The sequence below is a fragment of the Dinoponera quadriceps genome, unplaced genomic scaffold (genome assembly GCF_001313825.1).
Source record: "Dinoponera quadriceps isolate SergipeBrazil2010 unplaced genomic scaffold, ASM131382v1 scaffold2952, whole genome shotgun sequence".
Classification (NCBI taxonomy): domain Eukaryota; kingdom Metazoa; phylum Arthropoda; class Insecta; order Hymenoptera; family Formicidae; genus Dinoponera; species Dinoponera quadriceps.
Genome location: NW_014557517.1, coordinates 1007048 through 1027751, shown reverse-complemented (window position 1 = coordinate 1027751; position 20704 = coordinate 1007048). Strand labels below are relative to the sequence as shown.

At 43.9% G+C, this 20704-nt stretch overlaps 4 protein-coding genes across 12 annotated transcripts in view; 2 read left to right on the top strand and 2 right to left on the bottom strand.

Annotated features, from left to right (window-relative positions):
* Positions 1-6961: 6961 nt before the first annotated feature.
* LOC106749261 (putative E3 ubiquitin-protein ligase UBR7) lies at positions 6962-9482 on the bottom strand. Its single transcript, XM_014628542.1, has 7 exons — positions 8937-9482; positions 8606-8791; positions 8371-8517; positions 8114-8222; positions 7869-8038; positions 7596-7755; positions 6962-7407 (listed from the first exon to the last, which is right to left on the bottom strand). Exons 1-7 carry the CDS (start codon positions 9075-9077, stop codon positions 7256-7258), a joined length of 1065 nt encoding a protein of 354 aa, XP_014484028.1. The 5' UTR covers positions 9078-9482; the 3' UTR covers positions 6962-7255.
* Positions 9483-9861: 379 nt separating this feature from the next.
* Positions 9862-12388, top strand: LOC106749260 (RNA-binding protein 40). The gene is made up of 5 exons (XM_014628541.1): positions 9862-10338; positions 10484-10954; positions 11053-11179; positions 11377-11989; positions 12102-12388. The coding sequence occupies exons 1-5, from the start codon at positions 10171-10173 to the stop codon at positions 12259-12261; spliced, it is 1539 nt and encodes a 512-aa protein (XP_014484027.1). The 5' UTR covers positions 9862-10170; the 3' UTR covers positions 12262-12388.
* A 103-nt stretch (positions 12389-12491) lies between these two features.
* On the top strand, positions 12492-16751 carry LOC106749259 (intraflagellar transport protein 56). The gene is made up of 7 exons (XM_014628540.1): positions 12492-12583; positions 12709-13238; positions 13556-13805; positions 13868-14077; positions 14146-14452; positions 14687-14927; positions 15100-16751. Exons 1-7 carry the CDS (start codon positions 12581-12583, stop codon positions 15209-15211), a joined length of 1653 nt encoding a protein of 550 aa, XP_014484026.1. The 5' UTR covers positions 12492-12580; the 3' UTR covers positions 15212-16751.
* Positions 16752-17582: 831 nt separating this feature from the next.
* Positions 17583-20704, bottom strand: part of LOC106749258 (prominin-like protein) — a 44021-nt gene continuing 40899 nt past the window's right edge. For all 9 annotated transcript variants that reach the window (XM_014628529.1, XM_014628537.1, XM_014628530.1 and 6 more), the window contains one exon: positions 17583-20510. In XM_014628529.1, the coding sequence (XP_014484015.1) occupies positions 20498-20510 (13 nt within the window). In that variant the 3' untranslated portion in view covers positions 17583-20497. The remainder of the gene's footprint in view (positions 20511-20704) is intronic.

The following is a 20704-nucleotide window of genomic DNA, read 5'->3' as shown; positions in this document are numbered from 1 at the left end:
TATTAAAATCATAATATAGAATTATTTTTTTCATGTTTCGGTTAAATATTGTTAACAGCGACGTATTGCGTGCAACATTGAGAACTACATGTCTGAAAACCTTACATGTTACAAAATATCGCAATAACGTTGTGTTAATGATTTTTCGCTTACTGGGATTACAACGCTTTCTCCTCACCTGGACGAGCCTCGAAGCGGCTCGCCGGTGGAGCGCGTTTCGAACCGCGATAGGAATCGGAATTGCGTTCTCGCTCTGGTAGAAAAACCGATCAACCGATCGAAGAACAATTACAGAGACTCCGAGATTCAAAATCAAAATAGTGAAGAAGTAAAGGTCAGCGCGAGTGTTTTATCAGAACAATTAGCCAAATTACGGGGAACAAAGTGTTAACCGCGCGGTTAAGAAAATTAAACAAATTGACAAGCGGTTTCGACCCGTTACGTCGGGCCCTCTTGGATAGGAAACATTGACTTCCCGCGATTCGATTAAACGGGGGGAAAACAAGGAATTGAATACGGTCGAATACGGATTACGTATTGTGAAACTCGCAAAGGAAGAGCAAACACGCAGAGAGAGAGAGTCGCAACCTTTTGTGCCACTCAATGTACAATGCCGAGGGATTCCGTTGGAGGGCAAAAGGGGGGAGGGGGGAATCACATGCGACGCGCGTAGTATGTTGAGAGAGATCGGACGAGTAACGAGCATCACGTGCGATGAAACACACCGCGAGAGATCAATACAACATACTTATATATATAACGGCGCGGCGAAAAGTGGGAATCAGCGGCGCGGGAAACGTGTGTGCTACCTGACGACGAGCTGCTTGGCCGGAGGGTTCTTCCTTATAGCGAGGAGATTCGAGCGTTCTAGCGCGATTAGCTTCCTCTCCCTCTCCCGTTCCCTCCCGCCTTCGCGAAACTGCAAGTCTAAATTTAACAGCCGGTGCAAATGTGAAGGCCTCCGTGGAGAGATTTTCGCATCGGGGGCGGCGGCGAGCACGTATGGCGAGAAAGAAATCGCTGATCCGTCACTTTTCGCGAGAAACCGTCTTGTACACACACACACACACACACACAAATCGTACGTAGATGTCTTAAGGATAGGTGTATACGCGCTGGTTCACACCGATCGTTTCGTACGCCTGCGAGACGGGAATTCGAATCGTCTTGTAATACTGACGACGCGCGCGCGAGCTGCTGTCGGACGCGCAAATTAATTGGTCGTTACCTTTCCCTCGGAAAAATCAAAATTCGTTCGCAAAGATAGACTTGCATCTCCAATTGTGAAAGTGATCTCCCGTTATTCGTTCAAGCACCTATTCGCCACTTTTCGAATAGCTGTCGTACTTTAGACTAATAAAGGGGCGCAGCAACGACGAATTAATTTGCACACCTGATTGAAACTGCGGTGTTAAGTCGATGATCGATTACATTAGGGTGTTAAACTTTTAATAGACGGTATATTTATACGATTAAATCGGCACACACGCGTAACGCACGAAATTGATGCGGCATCGTTCACACGCATCGCGTTCCTCGTCGTCGATAAACGAGAGATAATTTGGCGCGAAATTGCTGCTTGCGAAACGATCGGCGTAAACGAGGCCTGCAATATCGGAGTCGACGTGTTCTCGTTAGGAAGTTAAGCGATACGGAGAGATTTCATGTTTATCCTCGGCGGCGGATAAAGTTCTTTCCTTATACTTTTGTTTTTTCCTCGATCCGCCGCTCGAGAGCGATTGTGTATCTCGGAACGCAATAAGAATTATAAATGTGAGCTCTCGTTTGATTAGGTAACTTTCACCGTAATGAAAGTGCGACGTATCTCACGCGACTGCTGCTCGACAAGTAATTTCGTATCAAATGGCGTCAAATGGTGGCGTGTACGCGGAGAAAAAGATTTCCTTGGATTTAACAATGTTGCTTTAATCGAAACAAATTCGTCTTTCGAAATGGAACAGAGAAACCAATACTTCATTCGACAAATAGGATTGTTTGCTACCTTAAACACTATATTTAATAGAACGATATTTAATATAAAATGATTAATATTTAATACATAATAAAATAAGTTTTCTTTCATCGAAAAATATTACTTCCTCTAAATAATACTGCTTTTTTTTCCATCAAACGACATAGTTTATTCTTAATGAAACAACACTTTCGTCAAAATAATATATTTGGCATTGAATTATGTCGTTTAAACTCAAGTCAAGCAAGCGCGTAATATTAAATCCAAAGGATTTTCCTGTGCGTAGGAATATCGCATTCTCACTTTGCGCGCGTATTTATTCACATGATGTGAAGGTACGGGAGAGACGAGAGAGAATCCGAGACGGAGATACACAATCGATCCCCTGGGTTTTCCGGTGTGAGGAGCGGACCGAAGATTCGCTTGTTTCTCGATGGATCAGGGTTCGCGTGAAGAGGAGGGGATCCACAACCGCCTAACGTAGACACAATAAATCAAAACGTTAGAAGACTAATTAACATGTAATAAGCTTCATCATTCCCTCTAAGCTTACGCGTCGGGAGGAGGAGTTTTTGCTCTCATCCTGTAATAATCGATACCGCGAACTACTACGACATTGTTACGCCGCGATAGATAGGCCGATTCGCACGGATGAGAACCGGAAAGGAGAGGAAACGATCATCATCATTAGAGAGAATCATTTACACGCACACACACATACATGCACACACAGCATCTGCGAGCGGTACGAGGTGCTTTTTCTTCTAAGATAAAAAACGGCTCTTTGTATAACGCAGGGTATCACGCAGAGACATTTATTTCCAGCGAGCGAGCGAGCAGCTTCGAAGAAAACATATCTGTCGAGTCGGTTATGCGTAGAGATATATTTTTATTGTCATTAGTGTTAGAGTTATATACGGTCGTGCGGGGGGAAAGGGGGGGGGGAGTTTTAGCGATTAAGCTAGGAGACGCGAGGAGGAAGAGGCCAGAAGAGAGCGGAACAACTGTCCACATTTTTTCCATAATTAAAGGAAATGGCTTGCGGAATTCGTCGTTGTAAGATTCTTCTTCTGCAGAATGTTCGCGCCTTATACGAATAATAATTTCCGGAAATGCGTCGTCTCAAGTAAGGTACCACTGTTCGTGATGATGATCGAAGGTTCTACTCACGGGGAGAGACGTGAAACGCGAAGAAGAAACGCTACGTGGGATGAGAGCCGATATATACATATATATATATATATATATATCTTTTTTTTTCGAGGTATATATTGTATTCTCTTATTCGATTGAATTCGCTATTTTCGTTCACGTCACTCGCGCGCGAGGAGTTCCTCGGTCCCGCGGAACGCGGGTGGCGAAACGGCACGGCGTTCCATCGGCCGTGATCGTAGGATTTATTATTACAACGCGACGCAATTCTGTATATGGTGCAACGGGGAAGCGATCGGCGAACGGTGGTGGCGCGACTTTGGTGGGAAAATCGCGGTTTTTCCCGCGAGGGGAGGTGGGGAATACCGAGGGGTGTGCCGTGTGACAGCGTTCGCGACGATTCCCCGTTGCACGAAGAGGGCTGGACGTAATTTTAAGGGATTCAACGCACAGATTTAGCCGTAAGCATTTTTATAACGGTGTTCTATGTATATTAATATTACTATTACTCTACTATACTACTATATTACTATACCATACTGAACTATACTATTATTACTATTACTACTACTATTACTATTATTATTACTACTATTATTACTATTACTATCACTAATTACTATCCATCAGATAGCCCGTTTTACTTGTGATCTGGCCGCGACGATGCCGGCAGAAGTGTTCTTCGTACATGTTGGAATCATCACCTATAGGACTGGATAGCGTTATTATATATGCCTAGCCTTGTACATACGAAAGTTTGTAAACGCGTAAAATAAAAAATACGGGAGGAGACGGAATGATAAAAACGGAAAAGTGGGAGAAAAAAAGGGTAAAATGAGAAAAAGAAAGAAGAAGATGAAACAGCGTTAACCTCCGACGGGAGACACGCCGATTTTTTTAATCAATTGAGAGAGAGGTGATTAATTAAAAAAATTAATTATTCGAAATGTTTAATTTTTTTAATTAGTTAATCGCGCGGAGCAGAACGTAACTTGCCGAGCGTAATCCCAAGATGCATATCGAGTACGAGGATTTTCGTAGAAAAATAAATACACGTATATATATATATATACACACACACATACACTCGTCAGCTGTGATTGCAGCATTTTCGTAGATTTTTAATAGATTTTATAAGAAGGAATCGCGCTAACTATACGTACGTATTATCGGTATTTCTCTTTAAAGTATATCCCTCACACGCGCGCACGCGCGCGTACACACACACACACACACACACACACACACACACGAATACACACACCCACACGCACCCACACACGTACATACACCACTCACACAACATACTTTATATCCGGGATTGTTCTAAACTTAGACTATCGCTATGCATTATTCTTAACGATCGACCGTCTAAGTCGACGACATTCGACCGGTAAATTCGGTCGATAGGTATCAATTGGTAATAACAATTGGTTGTGATCAATTGGTAAACGCTTTCGGGATTTCGACGTGGCCGTATATATATATATATATATATATATATATATATATATNATATATATATATATATATATATATATATATATATATATATATGTACGGCCGATTGAAGTGGAAAAAACGCGGTACGCGGAAAGGTTCCGTCTAGACGAGAATTTTTAGCCGTTCTCTCGCGCATTCTCTTTGAGTTGTTCCGGAAAAAGAATGAAGAAGAATAAGAAAGGATATCCTTAATGAATTCACCCGTGTCGCGTGTAACCGAGCCGAAATGCTGCAAACACAACTTAATTTACGTCACAACGGAAATCTCTATAGCCGTGTAACGCGTAACACGCGTTACCTGATATATTGCGATGTATTAGAGGGTACATGTAATCGAGAAAGTTTTATCGATAAGCTTACTATTAAAAGTCGTAGCGTATATACACACACACACACACACACATAGATAAGGAATGTTATGTCGTGAAAGCGTGTCGCGATGACGCGGCAATCATTGTTGAGGGCTGGGTCAATCTTTTGAGCGAACGAACGAACGAAAGGAAAACGGGTACGTCGTCGAGATACATCATTCGATTTCCGTTGTTTATCGCCGTGGCACCCTCACGCACGTTGATTGTGCGTTATTTATCGAAATTTTACCATTTTCGACGGTAAAAACGATTATATTGGGCACACATACATACTATAGGGCACGCACGTATGTCGATAATATACTCGAGATACAGGTTTCCGGGATGGAAAAGCGTCCCGGGAACCTTCTATCACTGCCAAAAGGTTAATTATAACGCGAAGCGAACGTGAAACGGAAGCGTTGAAGCGAGCCGCGCGCGCGGGGAAATTTCGGAAGCTAAACGGAAGCTGTGCACGTTAACGACACCTCAACAATATGTTCCGCCATTGTGAACATGCCGGAGATGCATTCTCTCTGTAACAGCTATTACATATTACGATATATTTTATCGGAAACATTCTGACTTTGCTTGAAGGTTGCGTTGATCCGTATATTTTGTAAGCAAAGATTATCGATAGCAGTTAATAAATATTACTGATATGATAGTTTATCTCCCTCCCTCCCCTTCCTCCCGAGCAAGAATTCATCTCCTCTCCGATGCAAGTGAGGCAGTCTTGAGCGACAAAACGCTCTCGTTCTTCAAACGAGGTCAGAGATAACTGAAGCTTTTCTCCGTTTAAAAATCTTTTTACGATCGTGCAGTTTGATATCACGTATATTTTCCTATGATTTCTCTTCTCTTTCAAAAATCGCAATTTCATATTCGATGAATATTCAACGAACTTGAACTTCCGCGAAAATAATGATAATGCTGACCCAAGAAGCATATCGATCAAAGTCTGTAATTTTCAGGAATATATAATTGAATGTAAAGTTCACCTATTTTTTACGACATATAAATGGCGATTCGTCAAAGTTCTTTTTAAATTTATAAAGTTGTTGGTATAAAATTTATAAACTTAGTTTGGTTATATTCAAACAACGTGGGAACGTTTGAAGAACATACATTTTAGAACCTTTAATATATATCTTACGTAGCAAAAGTGACGCAGTATCACAATTATGCTGCTCTGTTACAATTCCATTTTTAATTAAAATATATACATCTTGAAGTTTGATTATGTTTATTTATAACAAATTATTTAAAAATATATATTAATTGCTAAAGGATATTAATATATTAATATCTTTTAGCAATTAATATATTTTTTAAATTAAATTTACCAAACCATGTGAACGTAAAGTGAACGTTCCTCGAACGTTTACGTGCTGCTTGGAATGTTATATATTATGAATATATGTTATCATTTGATATATTTGAAAAGTAAAAACTTTAAACTTTAAAATTTTTCTTGAACCGTCCCATTATCACTATTTTTGCTAAAGTTACAGCTTGTTGAATTGTGCCTATGCTCCAATATAAAGAAAAAGCGCGGCTGATCATTTGTTGAATCATACTACTTGAGAAATTGAGAGGGAGTCTGACCCCACTGTTGAGTCGTACTACGCCTCAATTTCTGAGTAACTTGTGGTGGCGCCTCGTAGCGGAGGCTTTGGAACTAAATTTTACGCGGAACATGAATAACGGGTCTAAAGAAATCTTGAGCTCGATAAATTACGGTAAATGAGGAATAGTTGACCCGTTATTTCGACCACGTCGACTTTTTCAAACCTCATTATTATTATTTTTACAGAAGTTACAGCTTGTCCAATTTATCAAATACAAAATACCGACCTTAGTATTGAAATTTATTGAAAAAAATATATGTAATTATATATCGACTAATAAAATATATTTATAATTACACACAACACACACACACACACACAAAGTATAAAAATCAACATTACATACATAAAAATTGCAAAAGAAATTGTGGATCTCTTTATTCATAAGTTTTTTTTGACATGTATTATAGTTTCAAATTTACATTCTCATTATATTTTTCTCTTTTAATTCTATCTGTTTAATTACGTATTATGAAATTGTTAAAATACTGTAAGCGTGATGCAATGACGTATGGATTAAACAGAGAATTTTTCAAAAACCGAGATACATGATAGCTTGCCATAAAAACATAATAAAGTGCTTATCTTTATTTGTATAATTTTTACGTAGCAATGTGGGAGATTAATGTTATATTAAAATACAAGCTTCAACGACAATACGTTGGCACTACTACCCTGGGACGCTTTCTCGATTCCATTCCTGAGAAGAACTCCTTGATGTCTTCTTCACGCACGACCTTCTTGTTTTCAGCAAACTTTTGTAAATATTGCATAAGTCGCTCCTTCATATTGTTGTATTCTAAGTGTTTGCAAATAATTCCACATTGGTGAGACATGATACTAATGATAATGATTACGATAATAAAAATGTATTTATCATCTATAAAATTCAGTTTTATGGATTTTAAATTAAGTAAAATTAAGTTTTCCAAAGTAATCACGCACACATGTATGTGTTGGAAAATAGTTTTAACTTGATGACCTTACCTTCGATTGCCGTCAATTGCTGTACATGCTCCAAGCTCGCCAAGGCCTTCATACCTTTCTCGTATTGAGATTCTTTCTTGTTCACTTTGCCTGCTTCCTCATATGCTTGCACACTGTCCTTCAAATCGATTAAAAATGCAACATCTTTTGCATTATATATCTGTAAGAATAAAAATAAAATACAATACGTCATATACACAAGTTCTACCAAGAGATCTCAATTTATTGGTAAAGAAATCAATTGCTTGAATTTATATATAATCGATACACTACAGATTTGCATTCGTCGCAAGTGCACAATGAAGTTCTCCAGCCCTCCTTCCAAAAGCAGCTTCCCTTGGTGTTAACAGGGTTGCATTTCGGCATCTGACAATCTTTCGGCAGCTCGCACACGTTCACCTCTTCGCTTTTGTTGTCGGATGTCGCGTCTGCCTTGCCTATAACTGATCACGTTAAAGTTACTAACGAGAGTTAATAAACGAGGCACAGTGCAGTGTGCAGAGATCCAAGGATCTTACCTGCATACTTGGCTGCATATCTCCACAGGAAATTATGCTCTTTCATGCAACGTGCGCAAATTACTTCGTCGTACGTGTCGTCGGCCGGCACGTAATCAACCTCCAGATGCTGAGAAGAAATAATCGTAGTTACATGAAAATTGTATTAAACAGTGAAATCACACGAATTACAGTGAAATTTGATCGTGAAGCATTTCATTTAACTCATGAGTGACTTTACTGATTACCAAAGTAACTTTACGGAAGTAACGATTTACCTTCGAGTGATACCAATCTTCACATATTATACATTGCAACATTTCGTCATCGTCGCCCTCAGGATCAGGATATGGTCGGGCGCAGGTGCAGTAGACTCCATCAAAATTCTGATTGTACTTGTTCTCATTGTTGGTAGCAGATTTTTGCTGCGAAAGAAACAATTAAATTATTAACAGGACCGTATAATTCTATACAGAACACATGAAGCTTTATAGCAGGAAATCTCAAAGATACCTTCTCTAAATTACACTGCTTGCCCTCGAACTTTGAATTGCCACAGTCACACCTGAAGTGTCGTTTTGTGTACAACTCCACAAGTTCGTGTCCTTCGTGGCAGTGGAAGCTGCACGCCAGGCAAACCGCGGCTCGGGTCTTGTTGGAACAGGTTTTGCACGCGTACAGAGCCTGTCTCATATATCCCTGCGAATCTCAAAACGTCTCAACAAAAGCTACTGACACCTGCTGCGGTGGAACCAGTCGTGAAATAGCATCTCAGTGAAAACCAAGTGACAAACGTTACAGTGGGGGAGGAAGGGGAGGGGGAACGTATAAATCAACATACAACCTTGTTGTAAGTACAGTTCTGGTCGTCGGAAGCGCCTAGAACAGCGTACGCGTCCTCCTCGAGCTGATTCTCCACTTGGAGGACATCGAGCATCGTGACGGAATTGTCATCCTCTGTGGTCTCGGCCGGCTTGTCCGACATGACTTTGTCCCCCAAACTTCGTCGCAATCGAGCGGCGGAAGATAAAGACGATTCGGTGATTTCGAAGTGGGAAATGCGAGCTTTCTCCCTCTTTCTTTCTTTCTCTCTCTCTCTCTCTCTCTCTCTCTTTCTCTCGGTGAAGAGAGAGTGCCGTGCGACCGTTCAGTGACCGGCGGACAGCCGAATAAATGCGGATCGGGGTAAATTACGCGTCTAGATTGATGATAACGCGCATTTCATTTTACGTTAAAGCACCGACGAATTTTTTTCTCACGGCCCCCGTCGAGATCACACGGCCGCCGTCCGATCCATCCGTGCGATCGTTCGTTTACGTCGGAAATTTCGTGATATCACTCGTGCGACCGATGCATGTCAAAACCGTCGCGAAATACAAACCATACCGATTCAAACCGCTTGTGCGTGCCGTATATGACCTGAAAGTAGATCTAGACTCGGCACTTCGTTCGAAATTGTTCGACGCCATTCCTGGCCGGTGATTGGTCGGGGCTCTCGCCGGCCGAATCTCTCCCTTCGGGCTTCTCGCGCGACGCGTCTAGATACTCGCCACTTCCGTTTGTTTACGTCCTGTTCGAATTGTGTCAGAATGACATTGCCGACCACCTCGCTGAACTCGCCGCTTCGCCCGAGGACTCTCATGTGGACGACGAATGCTTTGCTACTAACGCCTTTCGAACGATTTTTCTAACATATCGAGATGCCTTGTCGGAATCACTACGTAAGGGAATTACAAGGGATACCGGGTATTTCAAACGCAAATTGGAGAGACCATGGTGGAACCATTGGAACCTCGGATCAATACTCAGATCCACCATCACTCTGATCAACCGACTCAGTATCATGCCAAACGCAAGGAACATTTTCCCGACAAGGGCATTGTCGCGGATCCCTATTGCGACCATTACACGTCTCTTCACACCCTGGAGCGTATTTTCTTTTATCACACGTCACTCCGAGGCCTCGGAGCGTCTCATTCTAGAATTGCGCAATATGGGATTTCCTCCGGATCGTGAAGCTATAGCTTTCGCCGAGTCAACAAGTGCCTTTACTCTTCTGGACAAATTTCTCCGAACCAATGGAATTCACGTTTAAAACACTCGCTCCATCTAGTTCAACGTCTAAAAAGTGGCGCATGGTTCAACCTGTGCCAGGACGGAGTCAAGCCATGTGTCAGAGTGACCGAGGATTTGCGTCCGCGTTGGTCGGTGGCAGTGGTGGAAGAATGTCGTCGGGGATGATTCCAGTAATGTTGACGTTTCGTAATGCAACCCCCGGGAGTCATTTTAACTTGAATCATTCTATCCAAATCGACGTGTTTGGTTCCCTTCGCGTGTTGTGCAAATTCGTACAATAGGAAGATTTGATCGTTCGCATTTTTTTTCTTTCAGGCATGCGACACTCTGAGGATCCTCCACCTGCCCCCGCAGTTGTCCGACGATCGGCGCAACTCGTTACTGCAGAGATACGGCGCGATAAAAACCAGAACGCTGCGATCCTCCGGCAAGTACACCGTCACCTTCGCCAAGTTCGCGTCTCAGCAATTGGCGACGGAGGCGTTGCTGCGTTTACATCAGTTAAATGTCAAAGGGCAGTACCTGTCGGTCGAGTACGCCAAGAAGTCGAGCCCGGCTGAGCTCTCTCAGCTGGAGCCTCAGCATGAGCCATCGGCAGACAACGACGTTAAAGCGAAAGTCACCGACCTTCAGGCCTTTCGCAGGAAGTTGAACAGTTGGACTGTGAATCATGTGTTCAGTCAACCACCTCCGCCGAACATAAGATACAAGTACGCGGCACCTACGAAGAACACACTCTTGAGGATAGCCGTACAACTGTCGAAGGAACCAGCCTTTTATACACAGGTGTGAGGTTATCCTTGTTCCATCGGATGTCATTCTAATGAAGAATGTGAATGTAAAGCAATAACGATGGCGTTACATGTTGTCACATGTATTTCTAGGTGTTGCATTTGATGAATAAAATGAACCTGCCGCCTCCTTTCGAAGAATTGGAAGAAGAGTTTCCCGTGCTGAGGGAAGTTTACAACATGGAGAAGTACAAGAACATCCTTGGAGGTGAAATTATCGGTAAAGTTGGGAAATATCGGTCAAAAGTTAATTCTATATACGTTAACGGTTCGAAAAGCATTTCAAAGATCGAAGTCCCTAGTTTTCAGAAATACTATCGAATACAATTAGCGAATTGTGCATAACTTGGGATAATTAAAGGAAAATGAAGATTAGCAAAAAAAGATGATATACAATAGCGATTTTCTCTCAACTAGATGCATCGTATGAACGCGTGCAGGAAGAAGAAGAAGAAGAGGAGTCGGAGATAGAGTCAGACGGGGAGGATAACGCCAGGCCTGTGGAGATCATCCCGGTTAAGAGGAAACTGCCGCAGCCCGCGCGACGTTTGAAGATCCCCAAGTTTGTTAATCCTGCCAGGAACATCGCGACAGTCGCGTCCACGCAAAAAGCGCTCAAGCCGGAGGACATGTTCGAGCCCGTTCAACTCGGGGAGGCTAAGAATCTCAAGATCGAACTGAAGACCCTGGATAAGTCATTGGACGCGGCATCCGCTGCTCAAGACAGTACCGTAACGGTAGACGGTGGATTCGGTTTGATATTCCCGGCTGCTAAACCCACCGAGGACGCGAAGGACGGCGAAGAAGGTGCGGAAAGGTCGAGGAACAAATTTATAAGCAGCGAGGAGCTGGAGGCCAACCGGATTTCCGCCAACGATCAGAGAGTGCTTCCTGTGTTCAAGAACTATCATCCGGGCAAACCTTCCAACCGTCTGTACATAAAGAATCTTGCGAAGCAAGTGGAAGCGAAGGATCTACATTACATTTATCAGAGATACGTTATCGCGGGGCTGAAAGACGCTGAGAACGAGTGAGTGTTTCTGACGACCCGACATGCGTGTCTTTAATACCGCAGTGTCTGATATTACAATATTGTTTTCTTTCCTGTATCACATAATGTGTTGTCACTTTCCCCATTTCAGGTATGACTTACGACTTATGCAAGAGGGCAGGATGAAGGGGCAAGCCTTCGTCACGTTGCAGAATAACGTGCAAGCTCAAATGGCTCTCAACGAAACCAACGGATACATATTGAAAGACAAGCCTATGGTCGTACATTTTGCCAAAGCTGCCAAGAGTTAACGCAGAATTTTGGTTTCAATACAATTCTTAATTTATTTTCTAACATACAGTCGTAAAATTAAGCTAAGTTTCTTGTATTCTTCGGTAATAAAGCGATGTTGGTGAAGCGATTCGTTCGCGAAAGATACTTAATCTTCGTGGCGCGTGTCATTGAAAAATCGATTTCGAATGATTTAAGAGGAACAGAAACTTGTTAATATCGCTGTGTATTCTTCACGGGCGAGCGATCGCAGCGCTTGCCGTTTGTTATGTCCCGATTGTTGCATGACAACGCGCCTGGCGAGATGATCGATAAAGCCACGCGCGTGCACACAATAAAATGGTGAGACATCGTCATAGATTATTTTTCTACTTGTATTATGCAACCTAAATGTAAGATAATGTCCAAGCTGACCAAAAAAATAAATAAAATTCAGTTATCAAATATTGACGTACCTCCGCTGACAGATCCTGTCGAGAGCGAAGCCGGCCTCGTCGGAAGGTGTCCGGAAGTCGGCGTTGCGCAAGGAAATACCGAAGCTAGAGGAATTCCTGGAGAAACGCGACTACACCGGAGCCTTGACGTTGCTGGAATTCAACAGCAGCAGCGCCGGCAGCAGCCTCGAGTCGGACCTGTGGATGGGATACTGCGCGTTTCACCTGGGCGATTACAAACGCGCGGTTACCGTCTACGAGAACCTGAGGAAGAAGGAGTACGTGCCGCCGGATGTGCCGACGAACCTGGCATGTTGCTACTTTTTCCTCGGCATGTATCCCGAGTCGCAGAAGATCCTGGAGGATGCGGCAGATAGCAAGCTGAGGACCAGATTATTGTTCCACTTGGCCCACAAGATGGGCAACGAGCCCAAGCTGGTGGAGTACCATCAAATGCTGCAGGATGTCATAGAGGATCAGCTCAGCCTAGCGTCTATTCACTACCTCAGAGCTCATTACCAGGACGCCATCGACGTATACAAGAGGATCTTGCTGGACAACAGGTAAAGAGATTTTCGTCTCATTGATGAGCAATAATTCCCAAGATTCTCCGTTGACACATCCTTATATTTCGCACAATCCTCTCGCAACTCCCGCAGCAAGTTCAGGAAGAAAAAGTCGAGGAAACGCCGCTTCAAGAGCGACGACTCCGACGTGTATTTCCTCACCCGGCTGAAAAATCGCAGGTACCTGTCCCTCCCCCCTCACCTCCTATCCTCACGACGATGATGTTCCCGTTAACGTGAATTAGCCGTTACAAAGATCGTGCGGTTCGATTGAAAGTACACAACTTCAGCCTCACAAGTGTCTGCCTTTGCAGGGATTATCTAGCGCTGAACGTATACGTGGCTCTGTGCTACTACAAGCTGGATTACTACGACGTGGCTCAGGAGGTGCTTCAGGTTTATTTGCAGAAGTATCCGGACAGCGCGATCGCGATCAATCTGAAGGCGTGCAATCATTTCCGGCTGTACGACGGGAACGCCGCTCAGTCCGAGATGAAGCAGCTCATCGAGAAGATATCGAGTTCCTTCAGCTTCGGCCACGATCTCATACGCCACAACACGGTCGTGCGTACACCGAATTCTCCGTTTCAGTCTCGTCGGACTCCGTTCAGTCCCGCCTTTTACAGGTGTTCAAAGGTGGCGAGAACGCCCTGCAGATTCTGCCGAACCTGGTGGACGTCATACCGGAAGCCAGGCTCAATCTCGTGATATACTACTTGAAGCAAGACGACGTAAAGGCGGCCTACGACCTGATCAAGGACCTGGAACCCGCGGTGCCGCAGGAATACATCTTGAAGGGCATCGTGAACGCCGTCATGGGTCAAGAGACCAATTCTGTACGTATCTTCGGGAGATCCAGTCTCGTGCGTCATTCACGATGAAGATTTATTTATCATGTTTCCAGCGCGACAGTATGAAAATAGCGCAACAATATTTCCAACTGGTGGGCTCCTCGGCATCGGAGTGCGACACCATACCCGGTAGACAGTGCATGGCTTCCTGCTTCTTCCTCTACCGGCAATTCGAGGAGGTTTTGGTGTACCTTAGCTCGATCAAGACGTACTTCTCCAACCAAGACAACTTCAACTTTAACTACGCCCAAGCGCAAACCGCGGCTGGCTACTTCAAGGAGGCCGAGGAGGCCTTCCTGATGATACGTAACGAAAAGTACAAGAACGATTACATCTACATAAGTCTGCTGTCCTACTGCTGTGAGTACATCTCGTCGTTGTACTTTGGAAGATCTCCGCGGAGAGAATAATTAACTGTGATTGGTCAATTTCTTAAGGCTTAAAGTACCTCTGTGAGCCGACACTTGTTGCAGATCCGGACTTGTACAAATGATATATTAAAGAACTGCTCAGGAAATGAATTCAAAACTTAATATTCTATTTAATGGAACCTTCGAGGGTTAATAATTACTTGTCCTTACCGTTCTCGCCCAGACATAATGAATAAGAAGGCCGAGCTAGCCTGGGAATTGTATCTAAAGATGGACACATCGACGGAATCTTTCAACCTACTCCAGCTGATCGCCAACGCCTGTTACAAGGTCGGCGAGTTCTGGTACGCCGCCAAAGCCTTCGATATGCTGGAGCGTATGGATCCGAGTCCCGAACACTGGGAGGGGAAACGAGGTGCCAGCTGTGGCACTTTTCAGTACATAATAGCAGAAAAGCAGCCAAAGTATGTAGATTATCACGATGAATATGAACTCGATATTACCCTATAATGCCTGAATATTATATGAATATTATTAAATATTAAAATTATATTCTTATAACATTAAATAATATACGCGCTCATAAAGTAGTGAAAAAAACGGAAGATTTACGAATTCTTCGTATTATTCGCGCAGAGAACTACTGTCAGACGTGATACAACTTCTGAAGAACACCTCGAATTCCCAAGTGGAGCAGATAATACGCGTGATGCGGAAATGGGGGAAGGATAACCGAGTGAATGTATAATGTGTGAATATCGGTCGAGTATCATCATTGCCGATTCCATTCGTGGATTCCGCCTTGCTGCAATTATTTTGCTGAAATATCTACAATATATAATATTGTACATAATGCATGCACGCGAGTATGTAACAGTCGTGATAGTTGAACGATTGGGTAATGAGGAGTTATAAGCTCTTTGTTTTCACATTGAACAACAGCGAATTCTCGACGCGTCTTACAGAGGTGATTCGACGAAAGGTCGAGAATCCATAATACGAATTAATAACGCCTCATATTTTTATCGATTTAATATAAAATAGATATATATTTAAACTGTGGTACACTCATTTTTTTATAATAATATAATATCAATAATATTGTAATAGAGTAATAATAATAATTAATTAATTAATTTTAACAAACACAATCGGTGAATTGCAAAAACCGCCATTATATCCCAATGGCGTGCTATCCTTACAATTGCGTCCACGATCGATCCTCAAGACGCGGATTATTATTTTCGGATATCTTTACGATGATTCTTAACGCGCGCGCGTTACAAGATAACCTGCGCTTTACAACGGTTTATCACAAATATTCCCGATGGAATGGCTGTTAGATTCAGCGTGAAAAGAACAAAACAGAAGGGAGACGGGAAGAGGTGGGAAAGGGGAGAAGGACATCGCTCATCTTGAGCATCGGCGTCCCGGGAAATTGAGCAGGCAAGAGTAAACACTAAAAAGAACGTTCAACCAACCAATATAACAATGTAGTGATAAGTGAAAGTACAATTTCCTCCTCGCCGAATTCCAACAGAGAATCGAACTGGAAAGGCAGATCTAACGAAGTCATTAATCATTATTACTCGTCAATTATGAACACGTGTTAGCGCTTAGTCGGAAATAAATATCGTTAGGAAATAATCGTCGGAAATAATTATCGTCGAATGAGCGCCCTCAGGGGCGACAGAATGATCGCGGGGTGAAATTTGTCAAGTCGAGTGACGTAGCGCTTATTAATAAACACGGAACGCGGGCGAGAGAAAATAGTGTATTACAAATGCGAGCGGCTCTCTCTCGTCGACGTCCTCCCGTTCAGTTCGATTCTCCGAAGCTTCACCTCGCGCCTCTCCTTCGGCCGAGGAGCGCTTCTCTCGGACCGCGGCAGCTCTCCGTCCAGCCGGCGTGTGTCGCGGATAAGCGCACGCGAGTCGTCGCTACGCACCGTCGTCGTTACGTGTTATAAAAATAGCACCGGAGAGTTTTTCTTTCGTCTTTCCTGCCTCCGTCTGTCAGTGATTTTGCCGGCGGAATTTCTCGTAGCGCACGACCTGCTACGGATGCTCCACGTGCGCGCTTATCGATCACCCAGTGAACATACAGTTCCGAAGGAAGTCGTAAAGACGTCCAAAAGATGTCATCAATTCTTTAGAACGTCTCTTTTCGCTGTCTGGCAAACGATACTCGTTCTCCGAAACACGCCTTCTAGATACGAGACGAGAGCTCCCGCAGGTCCACCATTCGATTATTACATACCGTTAACCAGGTTAAAATAAAAAAAAAAAGAAAAAGGGGAAAGAAAGAAAAACGTATCAGTTTGTTCCTCCGAGTCGCATGACGCGTACATACGTTGTGTCGAATGTCGATAGGACTAAGATGTAGATTCAGTTAAGACTACGCTACTAGTGTAAATACGGTAATGATACAGCGGGGACTTTTGCAAAATTTACTTCGCTATAAATTGCGACATTTCTCTCTCTCTTACACATACACTCACTTTTTCTCTTTCTCACTCTCTTACTCTCTCTCTCTTTTATTCATTCTCTCTGAGGCAGACGCGCGCGCATTCATACACTTATTCGTCTTTCGCACTCCACGCTCACGCGTTCCGCCCGGTTCTACCCGGTTTTCACCGTGTTACGTTACGTATGAAGCAGGTAGAAATGACTTTTTGGCAATTCCGATTGCCAACTGCGGCGAACGGGCGGTCGCTCCAACACGACCGTTCTTCGCCGTGATACAAGACACGTCTACGAAGTGTGTACCAAAGCGGAACACGCGATAGAATTCGAATGGAAGTTCCGAGACGACTTCCATCACGAGATCTGCATTTCCTATTAACGAGACATTGAACAGGAAATTTTGTCGAACAACACACGGAGTTTCGCTTTCGTATCCTTCGTGTCCGTTCTCTCTCTCTCTCTCTCTCTCTCTCTCTCTCTCAAGGACTTCTGTACACGCGCGAGGGCAAGTGCCAGAGCGTCTCAGTGTCGGTCCGTTCTTACTACTCATCGTCATCTCCGCAATATCCTTCGTAGTATCCTTTTCGCGTCCGAGTTACAGCGAGAATTTTGCAAAGAATTCGCATGTTCTTCTTCTTCTTATTTCTTTTTTTCTTTTTTTTTGGCAACAATGCTGAGAACGTGGGTTAACGGTTGAACTTTTTAAACGAGCGAGTGGATTTCTCTCCTCGGTAGTGACACGCACATTGTTGCGGAAGTAAATGATCCGTGTTGTGTTTGCGATTGATTTTTCTCCTCTTCTTAAAATTTCATCGATACCTAAGGAATTTCTCTCAGAGAAAAACAGTCGATTCGGTGGGATCTACGCGAGTATATACAGGTACAATACAGTCAACCGGGACGTTCGACGCGACGCTCTCTCTCTTTCTCTCTCGTCGATGTGAATCGGCTGGTCCGCGAAGGCAGCATTTTACGAACGATTCGGTGTGTATACCCCGTATAGACTCTCAGATTCACCGTGTTAATACAAATAAAATGAACGTGCACGAACGTGGACTGCTCGTACGTGTATGTGTGTGTTTGTGTGTGTATCGGGAGGTTACCGCACCCGAGACGGACAATGACGCTGCGATAATACACACATCGAGAGATTCGTACAGCGCGTAGATCCGTTTATACATGCGAACATATGGTCAGTCACGAAAAATCAATTACAGCATTTAATATATTATTGTACGTGTTATATATATATAAAATTTAATTCAATAAAAATCTCAGTAATGAAGCCAGTTTAAAGAACAGGAATCGAAAAAAAAAAAAAACATAATTTAAACGGTATCGGCGCTTTCATTGTCCAGAAAACCGGAACCGAAAAACCGTAACCTTTATGAAATATTTTAGTTGACCGAAACCGGATATTTTCATTCGGTCCTGGTTGTGACCGACCAAATACGCACGGCGGACGGCGCACTGTCTACGCGGTGTAGGAATCGAAATCGTCGGCTTACATCGATAAGTTTTACACAGTAAGATAGTAGTAAGAAAACGGCTACTTAAAAATCCATGTACACAGAGTATTTATAATAGCGGCGGTGGTCGCCCTCGGAAATTCTCCCTCCGCCGCGAGTCGAGAAGCCGCGCGGTGGGTATCGCCGGGCGCGGCTGCTCCGCGCGGACAAGAATTGTCAGTTCGTTTCTTCTATAACGGTTATTTTTTTCTTCCTCGGTTAAAGAGACGAGCGAGATCCGAAGTGTATGATGAGCCGCGACGACGCTCATGCGTGTGCTGCCGCGAGTGGTGCGTGCCACACGCGTGTGTGTATGTGTTTGTTTCTCGTTTGGCATTTTCATATGGCGTTGGTTCAGTGCTCGGAAACTGGTGGACCGGCCGAACGCGGTCCGCGCTGTACGCCCGTGGACGACGATTCGTCCTGAGTTAGATTTAGCAAGGCGAGACGAAGGTCCCTTACCGGTGCCTCTAAAAGTGGTTTAGGAATCACCCGATTGGCTGAGAAACCACATTTAAGGCGCTTTCATCGATTAAAGTGAGTTCAGAACATGGATTTCTGGCTGGATTTGCAACGGTGGATATAGTGAGCCTTGAGTTCTAAGCGCTAAATTGTCGCGTAAATTCTAGCGGAAAACGTTTTTACAGCCACCGAACGTTGCCATTCCTAAAGTTGGGTCTATAATGAGGTCGGCAATCGTAAGGTCGTAAAATCGCAGTCGTGCGAGTCGGCCCACTTCCGGGCGATTGAATTGGTCGTAGTCGTTGAAATTGGAAGCGGAACGAGTACGACTGTACGACCCCATTGTAGATCCAACTCGAGGCTCAAACGTTGTTACGACTTTCGGCAGCGCGCCTTTTGTCAGAAATTACATTACGAAATTACATTTTATGGCTTAGAACAAAAAGCTAAAGGCTTATTGCACCTATTATAGATCCAGATTGAAAGACACTTATCCTGTTCTGTGCGGTAGGACAAAACGTAGAATAAACACAGTGGAGCCGATATCAAACTAGTATTGCAGATTGGGGACCGCCTTACAAACTTACAGCCACAACCTTACTGACATTGTAGAATGGACTTTATATGAACATTCTTCTGGTTAGAAGAGGATAGGTATCTTTTGGATTTGCTCCGCTACATCTAGCTCGGGGACGAATCGTTGTCCACGAGGTGTGCACTCGACGTCCGGCTACAACGGCGGGCCTTTCTCTTCGCGGGTTAAAATGCGACGCACTGAATTGGCAGCGTTGTAGTATTTTGTGCATTTACGTAACTCGATCGGTGGATATGCGAGTATACGTGAGAGCGGCGAGACTCTCACGGTAGCCGCACAGTCTTCGCGTGTCTTCGCGTGTAGCGAAAGAAATTCTTTTCTTTCTCTCTCTCGATCGGCTCTTGTTCTCCTTCGACCACTTCTCTCGCACTCGATCAATCGTTCTGTCCGTGCCAATATTTTTATTATCTCGTGAAGTACGGTCGAAATTATTCGAAATGAGTTCGGCCGATTTATGCGAAGAAAAGACGAGCGACGCCGTGCCTGGGCATCGCTCGACGGGGTAAAAATAGCTACCGAGTGAGCCGAAGAAATTGAACACTTTTACACACACGATTCCGAGAACGAAAGAAGAGAAACTGGAGAAAACGAACACGGAGAGCGGCGTTCCCCGATTGCTCCGCGTCTCACTTAGAAGAACGAGGCGTGTCTCTCGCGGAGGACGAGAGACACAGAAAGAGAGTATTTGAAATTCTCTCGAGGAACGCCGAGAAAAGCAAGGGAGCGCACTACTCAGGCTCCGCTCGCGGAAGGTAAACGGAAAGGAAACACGTCGCGAAGAAGATCATTAGCCTATCATCAGTCTGTATCAAACATGGTCTTTAGTTACTTTTGGTGTTCGCACAATCCGTGGCACGCTCAGGAACAACGCGAGGGATTTACACGTAGTCTCTCTTGCATCCGGACTTCTCTCTCTTCTTGAGCGTTCGCTTGTAACTGCGCGTGAGGCTGTGCGTCGCCACACTGTTCAGCGCTGCTTTCGTGCATGCCACGGCACTTGTTTCCTAATTTCTATCCCTGAAAGCAGGATTCACGATTACCGGTCGTCTGCGCCTCCGTAATCGTTAGCCTCAGCTATTTATACTGAGACTTATTAAGGTGAATTCTTTCATTATACCCAGATTAAACTAACCGATGAATAATAAGAATTGCCAACAGCAATTTCCAGCTCTAAAGCTTGTCGTTCAACGATACTCAACGAGTTGATCATT

What these genes read in the sequence shown, in the direction of transcription:
- LOC106749260 (XM_014628541.1), top strand. Translation starts at nt 10,171, where the DNA reads ATGGAATTCACGTTTAAAACACTCGCTCCATCTAGTTCAACGTCTAAA. An exon ending in TGTCGTCGGGGATGATTCCA is followed by an intron (nt 10,339 to 10,483) that starts GTAATGTTGACG and finishes TTTTTCTTTCAG; the next exon opens with GCATGCGACACTCTGAGGAT. An exon ending in CCTTGGAGGTGAAATTATCG is followed by an intron (nt 11,180 to 11,376) that starts GTAAAGTTGGGA and finishes TCTCTCAACTAG; the next exon opens with ATGCATCGTATGAACGCGTG.
- LOC106749259 (XM_014628540.1), top strand. An exon ending in TCATACGCCACAACACGGTC is followed by an intron (nt 13,806 to 13,867) that starts GTGCGTACACCG and finishes CGCCTTTTACAG; the next exon opens with GTGTTCAAAGGTGGCGAGAA. An exon ending in TGGGTCAAGAGACCAATTCT is followed by an intron (nt 14,078 to 14,145) that starts GTACGTATCTTC and finishes TCATGTTTCCAG; the next exon opens with CGCGACAGTATGAAAATAGC.
- LOC106749261 (XM_014628542.1), bottom strand. Translation starts at nt 9,077, where the DNA reads ATGTCGGACAAGCCGGCCGAGACCACAGAGGATGACAATTCCGTCACG. An exon ending in CTTGCGACGAATGCAAATCT is followed by an intron (nt 7,756 to 7,868) that starts GTAGTGTATCGA and finishes TTATTCTTACAG; the next exon opens with ATATATAATGCAAAAGATGT. An exon ending in GCAATTGACGGCAATCGAAG is followed by an intron (nt 7,408 to 7,595) that starts GTAAGGTCATCA and finishes GCAAACACTTAG; the next exon opens with AATACAACAATATGAAGGAG.